A 14,633-nucleotide genomic window follows, 5' to 3' on the forward strand; every position below is an offset into this window, starting at 1 on the left:
TAGTTACCCCCATAACAGCCAATCTATGTCTACACCAATGCATCTTGCCTGGGAGATTGGCATTGTTGTCCATAGGGTTCACAGCTGTGGAAGACAATTGAAGGCTTCTTTCACTCAACCACCTGTGTAGAACCTTCTGGCACTTTCTAGAACTGTGGAAGCTCAGTTCCAGGCTAATTTCTTTATATATTGCAACAAATGTAAATGTTATATTTGCTATAAGCTATGAGGTATCTTATCAAATATTTACACTGAGTTACCAAGAGGAATGCCAAGAGTGTATTGTTTTAAGGGCCTCCACAGACTCCCTTGATCAAAAATTCATAAAGCAATATCCCACAACCAGCACTGGGATTTTTATAACTCAACAGTTTTTAGGAGCCACACTATTTAGCAACACAGGATATCTATCCTCTTAAACATCTTACTTTTAGCCTGTATGTTTTCATTGGGTTAGAAAAAAAGTGTGTTTCTACACTTGCCTGTGGGCCTAAGACAAATATATACATATCGTTGTTAGGGATTGTGCTGGTTTACTGAATTAGAGGTTGTAGGTTTTCTTACAATAACCATAATTAAACCAGCACTAAGTGGTTATCTAGGTTTCCAGAATGAGAAATGGTATCCTTCTTGTTGACTGGGTCTCAAAATTAGAGAACTGTTGGTTACTGCCAAGGTATTCTTACCACTATTGCACCCTTAGGGTTACTATACAATATTGGTGTTTTATGTGGGTCATAGACATCATATCCGGGTAGGATTATTGGTTGTCTACATCCTTTGGAAGCTTGCATCGTGCCTTCTGGTGTGATGAATCTAGTCTGGGAGGACATTCATGTCACTTTCAGCTCAGGAGTTTATGGGCTCCGTTTCTGAAGTGCGTAGTGTCTTCAGCACTGTTACTCTCCTTTCACCTCTAGGGGGCAATAAGATGCAACAACAACAAGCTGTATGGTTTGGGAGTCTCTTGGATATGTCTATCAACAACTCAGATGAAAGCCTTTCATGTCTGGTAAAGTTTTTGTTGAAGGAACCATTGTCAGTCCATACAATAAAAGTTTTTTTTTAACTCTAAATGTATATTTATACACTTCATTATGTGTATTATAAGGTTTGTTTAGATAAATATTATGATTCCTTGTGACTTTTTTAGACTTCCTAATTGTTATTTTATACACTTCCCTCTTTCTTCTGTATTTATCTCCATCTTCTCCCTAAACAGCCTTCCCTTTTACCATTTTTCATATGAGTTCACCTGCATCCTGCTATTCCCCTTCACTCTCCTCCCATGAAAACCAAAAAAATAATAATAATAACAAAATGCACAGTTGTGAAGCCCTTCCCCAATAGATACATCTACAAAACATTCATGCACATAAGTCTTGTAAAACATTGCTGAAGAGAATATAGAATGATTGTTAAGAGTCAGAGAATGAGGGAGTTTGCTATGAGATTCTGTCTCCTAGTAACATCAAAAACTACATCCATGATGTATCACCTACATGACTGGTAAAACATGAGCTAAAAAAGGATGACACTAATAGAAGTGCCAAAGTGAAAATGAAAAGCCCATAATGCCTCAAGCCTTCACAAAGAACTATAGGTAACTGAGAAAAGCTGGGAGCATAAGCCAATTTCCCAAAAGAAGAGTATATCAATTAGACATCCAGTACCAAGCCATCATTCCTGAAAACATACACAAAAATAACATTATATGGACTGAACCAGTACATTTAGGAATATATGCATATATGTGTACATGTGTGCATGCAATATCCATTAGTGAAAAGATGGGCTATGAATTTATTGGAGAGTAGAGAAGGGCATACTGAAGAATTTGGAAGGAGGAAATAGGAGGGATAAATGACATAATTATATTATAATCTTGAAAAGAATTGAAACAAAAAAGAAGCAGGTTTCCACCTGATGTTTCATACACCCTTCATTTAGCTAACTCTCCTCTATTCCATCATGTCTCCATCCCTGATGAAAGCCTAATGATCTCCAGTCACATTCCTGTTGTTATAAATAATAAAATATTTGTATGAATCATTAGTACATATTATATACAAACCATTTGAATACTATATTATCTTTATTCCACAATCACCTGGGAACATTTACGATTTCTTTCTATTTCTTGTGTATTGTGATTACCACTGCAAGGATTGTTTGTTGTTGTTGTCCAAATAGATTTTATTTCTTTTGAATTTTTACTCAGTACCAGAGTATGGGATGCTCCCTATAATTATCTATAGTGCTTATGTTAATCTATATTCCTTACAGAAGCATATAGCAGTCACCCTTCTCCATGCCTTTGCTATAGTAGATTCTCTGTTAAGGTGACAGTCACTATGGTTTGGACTGTCCCAGTGTCAGGATGACAGACACCAGGCACATTGGTCACATTTCACATAGATGCTTAGGCTTTAAATTAATGACATTATGTTTCTACAGCAAGTACTTTACCCACTGAGTCCTCTCACAATCTTTGTAGATTCATTTTTTTGCTAAAAGTTCATGAGATTAGGAAAGATAGTAAGACCTATATTAAACCATCTCTGTAATAAACAGCCAGGAAATAGAGCTGAATGATATAACTTGAGCTCTTATACCTGATAATGAGGAGGGACAACTGTAATTAGTATATTCTTGGAGACTGAGAAAATTAGAGGGTATGGGAGAAAAAAGGGGGGATAAATATCACTCAATAACTAAATTAAAGAAGGTAGCTCCTTTTCCATGACTTTTTAAATTTTTTTTTCATTTTACATACCAACCACAGATCCCCCTTTTATCCCTCCTCCTGCTCTCTACCACCTTCCTCCCTACCCCTTTTCCCCTCCTCCAACAAGGTAAGTTCTCCCATGGGGGGACAGCTAAGCCTGGTACACTCAGGTGAGGCAAAACCAAGCTCGTCACTGCTTTATCAGGGGTGAATTAGTTGTCTGACCATAGGAAATGAGATCCAGAAAGCCAGCTCATCCACCAGGGATATATCCTGATCACACTGCCAGGGGCCCCTCAAACAGACCCAGCTATAAAATTGTCTCCCCTATGCAGAGGGTCTAGTACGGTCCCATGCACATTCCACAGCTGTCAGTCTAAAATTCATGAGTTCCTTTGAGCTTGGTTCAGTTGTCTGTAGATTTTCCCACCATGATCTTGACACCACACCTTGTTCATGTAATCTCTCTTCCCACTCTTCCACTGGATTCCCGAAGGTCCACCTGTTACATGGTTGTGGATCTCTGCATCTGCTACCATCAGTTACTGGATGAAGGCTCTATGATGACAGGGTATTCACCAATCTGATAACCAGGTTAGGCCAGTTCAGGCACCCTCACCACTGTTGCTAGTAGTCTAATCTGGGGTCGTCCTTGTGGATTTCCGGGAATTTCCCTAACAGAAAATATGGTTTCTCACTTATCCCATAATGTCTCCCTTTATCAAGATATCGCTTTCATTGTTCTCCCACTCGTTCCCTCCCCAAGCTCAATGATCCAGTTCCCTCGAGTTCTCATTCCCCATTCTCTACCATCTATTGCCCCTTCTCCTCACCAGTTTACTCATCAGGATCTCATCTACTTCTCTTTCCAAAAGTGATCCTTACAACCCTCTTACGGTCCTCCTTGTTTCCTAGCTTCTCTGGAGCTGTAGGTTGTGGTCTCATTATCCTTTGCTTTACATCTAGTATCACTTATGAGTGAGTACATACCATGTTTGTCTTTCTGACTCTGGGTTACCTCACTCAGGATGATATTCACTTTCAACTTTGTCCAGAGGAGCCATCCATGGGTTATAAGGGGAGGATGACTGACATTTTTTAAACAAGTCTGCTGATTTCCAGTATCACTTTTTAAATACAACCTCATATTATAGTCATTAAACAAACATTTGGATATCCCTATGAAATGAGCACAATTAAATGAACACAAAAGTAGACACATAACACAAATCCATGTTGCATTTTATTCTGGAAATTTTCTGATATCCATTTGTAGAAATCTTCACAAGACACCTATGGGTGTGTCTTCTCTTTAACTGACTTCTAGATGCACCTGTATACAGAGATTTGTATTGATATGATAAAAAAGTATTGCATGAAAAATTATTGAATATGATAATATAGTCATTTAGTTTTTTCACCAGCTATCTTGAATGAATCATACACCTTTTATGTAGGTTTCACTCTTCCAAATAAGACAGTGACGTTTGGACAGCCAACACACTATTGCACAGGTGAAGATAACAACTCAAACTCTTGAATTCAGTGTCACATGAGAATATATGACTCAGTATAGGGTAAGACGAGAGAAGTGATTCCAGATAGTGAGCATTCCAAAAAGTTAAATTGAAAGCTGTAATATTATTTTAACCTCAATACAATCTTTGTGAATGCATTCTTCACCTCCTTATTCCTTAGGCTATAGACCAGAGGGTTCAACATGGGGATGGCCATGGTGTAGAAAACAGATGCAATTTTGTCAGTGTCCATGGAGTGACTGGAACTGGGCTGCAAGTACATGAATATGACTGTCCCATAGAAAATGGAAACAGCTGTGAAGTGGGAGGCACAAGTGGACAGAGCTTTGCGATATCCTGCCACTGAATGCATCTTTATTATATTAATGAAAATGAACAAGTAGGATATTAAGATAAGTATAAGAGCAAAAAAGATATTGAAGCTGGCTACATAAATAAGAATGAGTTCATTGACATGTCTATCAGAACAAGATACAATCATGACTGCTGGAATGTCACAGAAAAAATGATGGATCACATTAAACTCACAGAAGGAGAGACTTAATGCATTTACAGTATAGATGGAAGCATTCAGGAAACCAATGATATAAGAGCCAATGATTAGACATGCACACAAACTTGTTGTCATGGTGGTGGCATAGTGTAGGGGCTTACACACTGCTACATAGCGATCATAAGCCATTGAGACCAAAAGGTAGTTCTCCGCATTGGCAAAGGTTGCAAAAAAGAACATCTGAGTGGCACATGCATTGTAGGACATAATCTTGTCTCCTGTAAGGAATCCAGCTATGACTTTTGGAGTGACTGTTGACGAGTAACAAAAGTCCACTAAGGACAAGTGACAGAGGAAAATGTACATGGGGGTGTGAAGCCGAGAGTCCAAGAGAATCAACAGAAACATCCCCAGATTCCCCACCAGGGTGATGGTGTAAATGAGGAGGAAAGTGAAGAAGAAGGGAAGCTGCAGACGTGGGTTATTGGTCAGTCCCAACAGGATGAACCACGTCATTTCTGTCCTGTTCTCCATTAATGATATCAGTTGATCAACATAAGGCCTTAAACAACTAAAAAAAGAGATGAATAAGGGGCTGGAGAAATAGTTCAGAAGTTACAAGCAATGGCTTTCTATTTCAAAGGACTCAGCGCCTACCTGGCAGCTCACAATTGTCTGTAACTCCAGTAACAAGGAATCTAACACCATCTTCTGGCCACCTCAGGGATGAGGCACACATTGTGCACAGACATACATGTTGGCAATGCACCCAAACACACAGAATTATTTTTTTAAAAAACTTTAAGAATAGTGTAATAAAGGAATTGAAATCTGTGAAATCTTAATTTATTTTCCACCTAAAATAAAAATTACATGCATTTGTTAACCAGACAGAGAAAGTTTAGTAACTGTGTGAAAATGGTTTATATTAATGTATCTGCACACCTGTTCATTTTCCTGGGCTCTGTAGAACTAACACTACTGTGCTTCACTGCCAAAAGATACTATACAAACAGCCTGTTCTCTGTCAATAACATAATGACTTTGATAAATTGTTATATCCATCTAAATTGTGAAGCACAAGAGATATAAATTGTCTGCATATTTAAATAATATAATTACCAAATTCTGCTTTGAATTCAGGTAAACTTTTCACCCATTGCAAGCTAATTATATAGAATAATTTAATTTAATTATAATGAATAATTGTTTTCTTTTATTTAATGACAGTAAACTTAGTGGCACACTGTATGTTAATTTCATCTTGGTCACTATAGATTTGCTCTAATTAAAGATCAAGGTAGTGAGCCTCCCAACTATAAAATGATTCTTCTGAATGCTAATAGCTCTGAATGAAGTAATGAGCTTGAATTGCATTTTAACACTTCTTTGCACACATATCCTCATGCTTTTATACAGCACATGTAGATCTGTTGATACAAATATATCCAGAAACATAAAATTATGAAGAGCTCAAAGAAGGCCTTACCTTGAATCAATATTGCTAATTACTGTGCATACCAGATTTGTGGAACTCACAGGTATGTTGAGAGAGTGTTCAATCCCAGAAGCAGTTTGAAATAAAGAAATATCATTAACTAAAAAACAGAGAGTTCAAGTTCTTGGGAGAAATACATACCAGATCACCTACTGACTACCTAGAAAATACCTAACTCCTCTACACACCATATAGCCACCTACAAAATGAAGACTGTAATGAGGCATACTTGGGGTGTTATTGGGAAAATAAAGTAGCATATCAAAGGCAAGAAAATGCTGGTTGTTTAGCATGGTTTAGTAAGTAGAACAACCATGTTGTCATTACTATGTGATAATAGCATCCAGGGCTTTAGTTCTGGGTAAGTTTAAGCATTGAAAATTCTCTCTCCAAATTGTTTATCCTGCATTTGAGCCTGTGCCTTCTCATGAATCTGTTTGTTTTTACACTAAGAATACCAACGCTGGACATGTAATCCCACATGAACCATCCTTTTCAAAAATTTCATTCCTGTAATCCATAATTTTAGATAATGCGTTCCTCTTTTTGAATGTTTAGTTTTACTTTTCTCAGGATATCATCCCACAATAAGAACAGAAGCCCAAGAGGCCTAGTTCACAGTTTATGGGCTTTGTTTATTTCATAGACATAATGTTCTTATAGTCTAATGATACTTAAACATTTTGTTTGGGTGAGAATATTTGGAAAGACTGCTATTTCCTATCATTAATGTCCTGAACCTTTGGCCACTTTAATGATGTACATCTACCTTGAAAATATTTATTTGCCAATCATATACCATATAACTCTTAGAATTTACTATATTATCTACAAATGGAGTGTGTCTGTGTAGGGGTGTGTGTATGTGTGTGTGTGTGTGTGTGTGTGTGTGTGTGTGTGTGTGTGTGTGTGTGTAAAACAGAATTGAAAGTATTATTTCTTATTGTATTTGTAGGAAATTTTAATATCTAAGAAGTTACATGGGAATTGCAATTTTTGTAAGCAATGCAAAAAACACTGAAGGTGTAAGAGTTAAGATTTCATCCAACAATGAGCTTGACCTCATAGTATAGGGTAGAAATATGGTTGAAAGAATACGCATTTATATCTAGCCTGTCATTAGTGTGCAGAAAGATTATTTTATCTTCTGGGTTTATGTCTTTTATGATTGTTTTTAATCTACAAGTAAATCAAACATACAGTGAACAAAATAAAATTTACATCAACCAAATTACATTTTATATTTTTTCTGAGAATAACTTATTATATGAATCATTAAATCTCCTCTACTATTTTGACAACTATTCCTAGACTCAGTATTTCAAAACTAGTTTTAGAAGAATAACCTTAGCCTTTAAACTGCTTTAGCACTCAGGACTATTTTTAAACAACTATTTTCAAGTAACTCATAGTAGGTGTTCATAGCCCATTTCTTTTTCAGGAATTATACATCTCATTATGATGCTAATGAGATGTAGGTAGCCAGGTTTTAGTAGTGGAATTTTTTACATGGAATGGTCACTCTGAAATCTTAAAAGTCCATTATGCAATACTTCACAAATCCCATTCCAGGAGCTTGGTCATAGAAAGTGATCAAAGTTTAATCTTTTCTAAAGGAAGAGGGGAAGACAGAACCTCTGCTTAGACCAAGGTCTGAATTTACCATGCATTACTTCTCTTCAAGGGTCACTTACCTCTTTATTAGGAATACATACTATAGGCAAACCAGACAAGACTACTCCTCTCCCCCAGTTTACAGGTTGTGTCTGTATATAAAACAGAAGAAGGAAACACATGAAGAATTTGCCAGATAAGAGTCAATCAATGTAACTTTTATCTTCGAGTGTTTTTCTTCAACTTGTTGAAGGCCCATAGCTGATCTTCAGGTCAGGCAGAAGAAGCATGTGTTAACAATGACTGCCATTCCGAAAATAAACAGCATCTAATGGGTAATGGCAAGCAGTGTGCCTCCCGGTGTGCCACATTGGGATTTGAGATACTAGTGCACAGAGATGTAGAGAGAATTATAGACACTCAGAGAGCTCTGGAGAGTTCCCCAAGAGTGTGTCTGAAGATCCTCATCCTGTCTTCTTAGGAGAAAAGCAATTAATGAGCCTTGGGGAACAAACTAGTTTCTGTATCTTAGAAGTCAAATTTCTATTTTAGTGGATAAATGAAAACACAAAACTCATTACTGAGTATTACTGAGGTACCATGCAATGTTTCTATATATAATGTCTACTGTAAAAGACAAAGTTATGTGAACAATGCCTGTCTTCTCAAGCACTATTTCTCTGTGGTTAAAAACTTTCAAAATCCTTCCTTATAGAATTTTCATTTCCACTTGCCTTTCCAAAAACATAATACATTATCGCTATCAATAGTAACCCTTGTGCCCAATAGCACATCACAACATCTTGTTCTTAGCCAAGTGTAACTTGTCATAATAGGATGATCCTTGATCATTCTTTTATGTGACAACACTTGTAGTACTCTACAGAATATTTTCTGCCTCTTTTTACAAAAATGTCTGCTAATTTCTATTGACCACAAATTAATTTTTAAATTTTAACTCATTTTTTGTTTTTATTTATGTCTTTATTTACTCATCTATGGTGTTTGTGTGTAGAACTCTGAGAATAACTAGTAGAAGTAAGTTCTCTCCTTCCTGCATGTGGGTTCCAGAATTTGAACAAAGACCCTCAGGTGTGGAAACGAGCTCCTTTACCAACTGAGGCATCTCACTAGTCCATTCATTAATTATTCAGTATGGAGTTTTGCAATTATTTTTCTACTCTAAAAATCAAAATAGCTTTACAGATGCACAATTTTAGCTTGTTTTTTTCCTATTTTGTAAATTTTCTTTTTATTCTATAGACTAGTTTTTGCCAAACAGAATCTTTCTTCCTTGAGGAAATCACATTTTTTTGTTTCTTTGTGTTTTCCATGTGGTCATCTGTGAAACAAAAGAAGAAAAAATGAAAACACTCAATACATTGCAATGCAATGTCCTCAGTGTCTCCCCTATATTTACCTCTAGTATTGCCATAGTTTGTGTTTTTCATTTGAGTCACTTATTTTAAAGATAGTCTTCTAGCTGACAAGTTGAGATGTATGTATTTTTCTTTTTCATGTGGATATCTTGGTCTCCCAATCTCATTTATTGAAAAGAGACCCTTTTCTCAGTGTGTTCTCTTGGGAAATTTTCAAGCATCACGTGGCTATGGATATAAGGATTTAATTCTAGAATCTACGGCTTACTAATCTTTGGGACAGATCCCATTTGATAACAGTAAAACTTTTTCTAATACACTTCTTGTCTTAGTTTCTAAGTACCATGTTGAGGAATTTTCAGCTGTATTCATGAGAGATAGTGAGCTTCCACTTCCCCATTCATTGTGCCCTGTCTTCCACTCATTGTGCATCCTCCACTCATTGTGCCCTCTCTTCCACTCATTGTGCCCTTTCTTCCATTCATTGTGCCCTTTTTTCCATTCATTGTGCACTGTCTTCCATTCATTGTGCCCTGTCTTCCACTCATTGTGCCCTGTCTTCCATTCATTGTGCCCTCTCTTCCACTCATTACGCCCTCTCTTCCACTCAATGCGCCCTTTCTTCCATTCATTGTGCCCTTTTTTCCATTCATTGTACACTGTCTTAAATTCATTGTGCCCTGTCCTCCATTCATTGTGCACTTAGTTTCATTTCCAGTTGCTATAATAAAATATCTGATAAAAGCAACTTAAATGTTAGGTAATTAATTTGGGTCACACTTCCAGGTTACAGTCCATCATTATAGGGAATTCAAGGCTGCAGAAACCTGAAGGAGCTTCTCACATTAATCACATTCAAGACCAGATAACAATGAATTAATGCTGCAAGCGAATGATCAGCTCACTTTCACTCTTACAAAATTCAGAATCCTCTGCCCACAGTGTCCAGGACTTCCAATAAATCAAGAAAATCCCCAACAGACATTCACAGGTCAGTCTACTCTAGAAAATCCTTCACTGAGACTCTCTTCCCAGATGACTCTAGATTTTGTCAAGTTAACAAAACTATTAAATTTCCTTATATGATTTTGGTATCAAGATAAAGCTAGTTGCATAGAATGTTTTTGACAGAATTTCTTTTCCATCTATAGTTTTTTAATTTAAAAAAAATTAAGCATGTTGAAAGTAGAAAAAAGAAATTAAAATATAATTGTAATAAATTCTCATTTTTCTGTCCTATCTATGAACCTTCTGATATAACCTAACTCCAAATGGATCAAATACCTTAACATAAAACCAGACACATTGAACGTGAAAGATAAGAAACTGGGGTCATCGGCACAGAAAACGACTTCCTGAACAGGAATACCAATATTGCAGGCACTAAGATTGGCGACTAATGAATGGGACCTCATGTAATTGAAAAGGTTCTGCATGGCAAATGACACCATGTTACTGACAGAGCAGGAGCCTACAGAATGTAAAAATATTTTTATCAATCCCACATCTGTTAGAGGACTAATATCTAAAATATATAAACAACTCAAGAACTAGATATCAAAAAAACAAATAATCCAACTAAAAAATAGAGTACAGACCTAAACAAAGAATTTTCAATAGAGAACACCCAAATGGCTGAGAAACAAAGAAACATTTAGCATCCTTAGACATCAGGGAAATGCAAATCAAAACTAAATCTAAGATTCATCTTACACCTGTCAGAATGGCTAAGATCAATATCACAAATGACAGCTCATGCTATTAAGAATTTGGAATTAGGGGGAAACTCACCCCTTGCTGGTGGGAGTGCAAAGTATAGCCACTATGGAAATCAGTGTGGCCGTTCCTCAGAAAGATGAGAATTGATCTATCCCAAGACCCAGCTATATCACTCTTGGCAATATACCAAAAACATGCTTCATCCCACCACAAGGACACTTGTTCACCCATGTTCATTGCTGCTTGTAGATGCAACCAGCGGTCTTATTAAATAAGAAACACAGAGCCGATTCAGAGAAGAAAGCCAAGAGGTCAGAGCTAAGAGCCTCACCCTTCCTGATTCAGGGATCCTCTTCAGCCAAGAGAGCTCTCTGAAAAAGGACCTACTTCCTGTGTGTGTATGTCTTTATAGTCTTTCTGTTCTGCCTTCTCATTGGTTGTAAACCCAAACATGTGACTGCCTCGTCACTGCCTGTATGTACCGCCCTCCAGGTCCTTAAAGGCATGCGCCACCACCGCCACGCACATGCTATGGCTCCAATAGCTCTGACCCCCAGACAACTTTATTTATTAACATACAATTAAAATCACATTTCAGTACAAGTAAAATACCACCACAGCTGCTCTATTAATAATAGCCAGAAACTGAATGACCCTCAACAGAAGAATGGGTAAAGAAAATGAGATACATTTACAAAACAGAGTATTGCTCAACTGTTGAAAAAAAGACATCATAAAATTTTCAGGCAAATGGATATAACCAGAAAAAACCATCCTGAGTGAGGTAACTAAGAACCACAAAAATGTATATAGTATATATTCACTCATAGGTGAATACTAGACACTAAAAAATCATAACTGAGTTGTGATTGATAGACTCAATGAGTTTAGGAATGCAGAATACATGGGTTTCCCTGACAGAAAGAAATTGAATAGATTTTATGAATGTACATATGGCAGAGGAATCAGGAATCAAAAGCAAAGATCAGGTGGGACAGGTGAGGGGAGATGGAGTTGAGGAAAAGATTGCAGGGAGTGACAGCTAGAATTGAGAGACATTTGAGGGGTGGTATGGAAAACTAGTGCAGTGGAAGCCTCCTAAAATATATGAAGGTGACCTTAATGGATTCCCCAAATAATGAGGGGAGACAGAGGAGTCACAGCTTGCCATCTCTTGTCACCAAATGAAGCTACAGTACCAGGACAAGTTTACACCCAATTGAGCTGTTGACCAAAGGGGTACCATGGAAATTCCCAAACAACCCAGGCCATTGTAAAGACACTAGGTTGCTCTCCACAAACTGACAGCAAGGCCCCATTGCTGACGACAACACTCACATAATACACAGAAAATGGAGAGGTCAAACTGGTGCCTACATATAAACCTTCACCCCCATGTTCTAGTGTCTTTGATACAGGAAGGTACTCAGAAGGCTACCAGAAAAGAAATGTAATCATGAACCCAGCTATGAAATCTTTATTCTACTCTGCAGTCCTGTTGCAAAATATTCTAGGACAATGGTGGAACAACACTTATGGGAGTAAGCAACCAATCTCTTATTTAAGGTTCACTTCACAAGATGGAACCCATACACGAACTGCTTGTGTTGTCAAGAACCAGAGACTATATAGCCCAGAAATCTAGAGTAAAGCTAAATACTGCTGGTCTTTAAAACAGACAAAAAGTACTGATAAAATGACGCCTAATGATATTCTGCCTTATTGAGCCACATCAGAGAAGCTTCCTTGCTGTGGGATGTTATGCATGTTAAATATGTTGCTCTGATTGATTAATAAATAAAACTGTTTGGCCAGTAGCCAGGCAGAAAGTATAGGCGGGACAAAGAGAAGAGAATTGGGGGAAGTGGAAGGCTGAGGAAAGAGACCTGCGAACCGCCGCCATGACAAGCGAGATGTAAGGTACCGGTAAGCCACGAGCCACATGGCAACTTATAGATTAATAGAAATGGGTTAATTTAAGATATAAGAACTAGATAACAAGAAGCCTGCTGTGGCCAAACAGTTTAAATAAGCGTCTGTGTGTTTATTTTATAAGTGGGCTGTCAGACTGCCGGGGCTTGCACGACCCAGAGAGAAAACTCTCTAGCTACACTTCCTCCTTCAGCAATGGGAATAATTACAGAGACCCCACAGCCAGACATTAGGCAGAGAGACAGACCTTAGAACACACATCTCTAAACAGGATCTATCAAATCCCTTCCCTCAGATGTCGGTGAATTTCTAAATGGCCTTATTAAATAAAAAACATGGAGCCTAATATATGAATGAAAGCCTTAGAGAAAGATTAGGCGAATAGGAAAAGTCACAGTTAACCTTACTTCACCAACCTGGGGGCTTCCAAATGTGAGTTGTTTCCTGTCTACCCTACCTTTATTGCCTTGCTGTTCTACCCTCTCATTGGCTCTGTTAGCCCAGCTACCTCATTTCCTCGTCCTACACAGCTCTGTCACTTTCTGTCTGTCTGTACAGACCTCCAGGTCTCTATAGTTGGTACTGAAATTAAAGTTGTATGTCACCATGCTTGACTCTGTTCCCTAGTGTGGCCTTGAACACATAGAGATCCTGCCTGCTAAGTGATAGGATTAAGGGCATGTACTACCATTGCCTGACTTCTTTGTCTATGTAAAATGGCTTGCAATTTACTCTGATGTCCAGGCAAACCTTATTTATTAAAGCACAAATAAAATATCAGCACATTTCAGTACAAATAAAATACATCACATTTCCTCTTTTTTGTCTAATAAAAAATAAAAAAATCATTTAAAAAGTTATAACTTAAGAAAAACTATGTACAATAAGTATAATAGCTATATACAATATATACAGGCAATCAATACATCAACAATATCTACTACATTTGAATTTGACAAATTCAGAGAAAATATTTCATTATCTATCCTATTTTGGTGAGTCAAAAATGTACCTAATTCATTTTCTATCCTATCTTTTATTACCAACAGAAAACTATCAGATGATATCTTTCAAATTTATACACTTTACACCTCTTAATGAATTTCTTTTCTGAATTTCTTTTTATAATTTTATTTTATAATTAATTTAATTTTATATATCAGCCATGGATTCCCTTGTCCTCCTTCCTCCCACACCACCCCCCAACTTCCCCCCCAGCCCACCCCCCATTCCCACCTCCTCCAAGGCAAGAAGTCCCCTGGGGATTCAACTCAGTCTGGTAGATTCAGCTGAGGCAGGTCCAGTCCCCTCCTTCCTACACCAAGGCTGAGCAAAGTGTCTCAGCATAGGCCCTAGGTTCCAAAAAGCCAGCTCATGCACTAAGGACAGGTCCCGGTCCCACTGCCTGGGGGCCTCCTAAATAGTTCAAGCTAATCAACTGCCTCACTTATCCAGAGGGCCTGATCCAGATCCATAGGGGCTCCTCAGCTATTAGTTCATAGTTCATGTGTTTCCATTAGTTTGGCTATTTGTCCCTGTGCTTTTTCCAATCATGGTCTCAATATCTCTTGCTCATATAATCACTCCTTTCTCTCACTGATTGGACTCCTGGAGCTCCACCTGGGGCTTGGCCATGATCTCTGCATCTTCTTCCATCAGTCACTGGATGAGAGTTCTATCATGACAGTTAGGGTGTTCGACCATCTGATCACCAGAGTAGGTCAGCTCAGGT

General features: G+C 37.7%; 1 protein-coding gene across 1 annotated transcript; it reads right to left on the bottom strand.

The window, feature by feature from the left end:
* Positions 1 to 4,369: 4,369 nt before the first annotated feature.
* Positions 4,370 to 5,296, bottom strand: LOC128093890 (olfactory receptor 5B3-like). The gene has a single exon (XM_052711760.1). The coding sequence runs from the start codon at positions 5,291 to 5,293 to the stop codon at positions 4,370 to 4,372; it is 924 nt and encodes a 307-aa protein (XP_052567720.1). The 5' UTR covers positions 5,294 to 5,296.
* Between the last annotated feature and the right edge of the window lie 9,337 nt (positions 5,297 to 14,633).

This window comes from Peromyscus californicus, unplaced genomic scaffold (genome assembly GCF_007827085.1).
Source record: "Peromyscus californicus insignis strain IS unplaced genomic scaffold, ASM782708v3 Scaffold_4__1_contigs__length_199733344, whole genome shotgun sequence".
Lineage (NCBI taxonomy): Eukaryota > Metazoa > Chordata > Mammalia > Rodentia > Cricetidae > Peromyscus > Peromyscus californicus.

Bases quoted from the DNA above. Each gene is read 5' to 3' on its own strand.
- LOC128093890 (XM_052711760.1), bottom strand. From the start codon at position 5,293: ATGGAGAACAGGACAGAAATGACGTGGTTCATCCTGTTGGGACTGACC.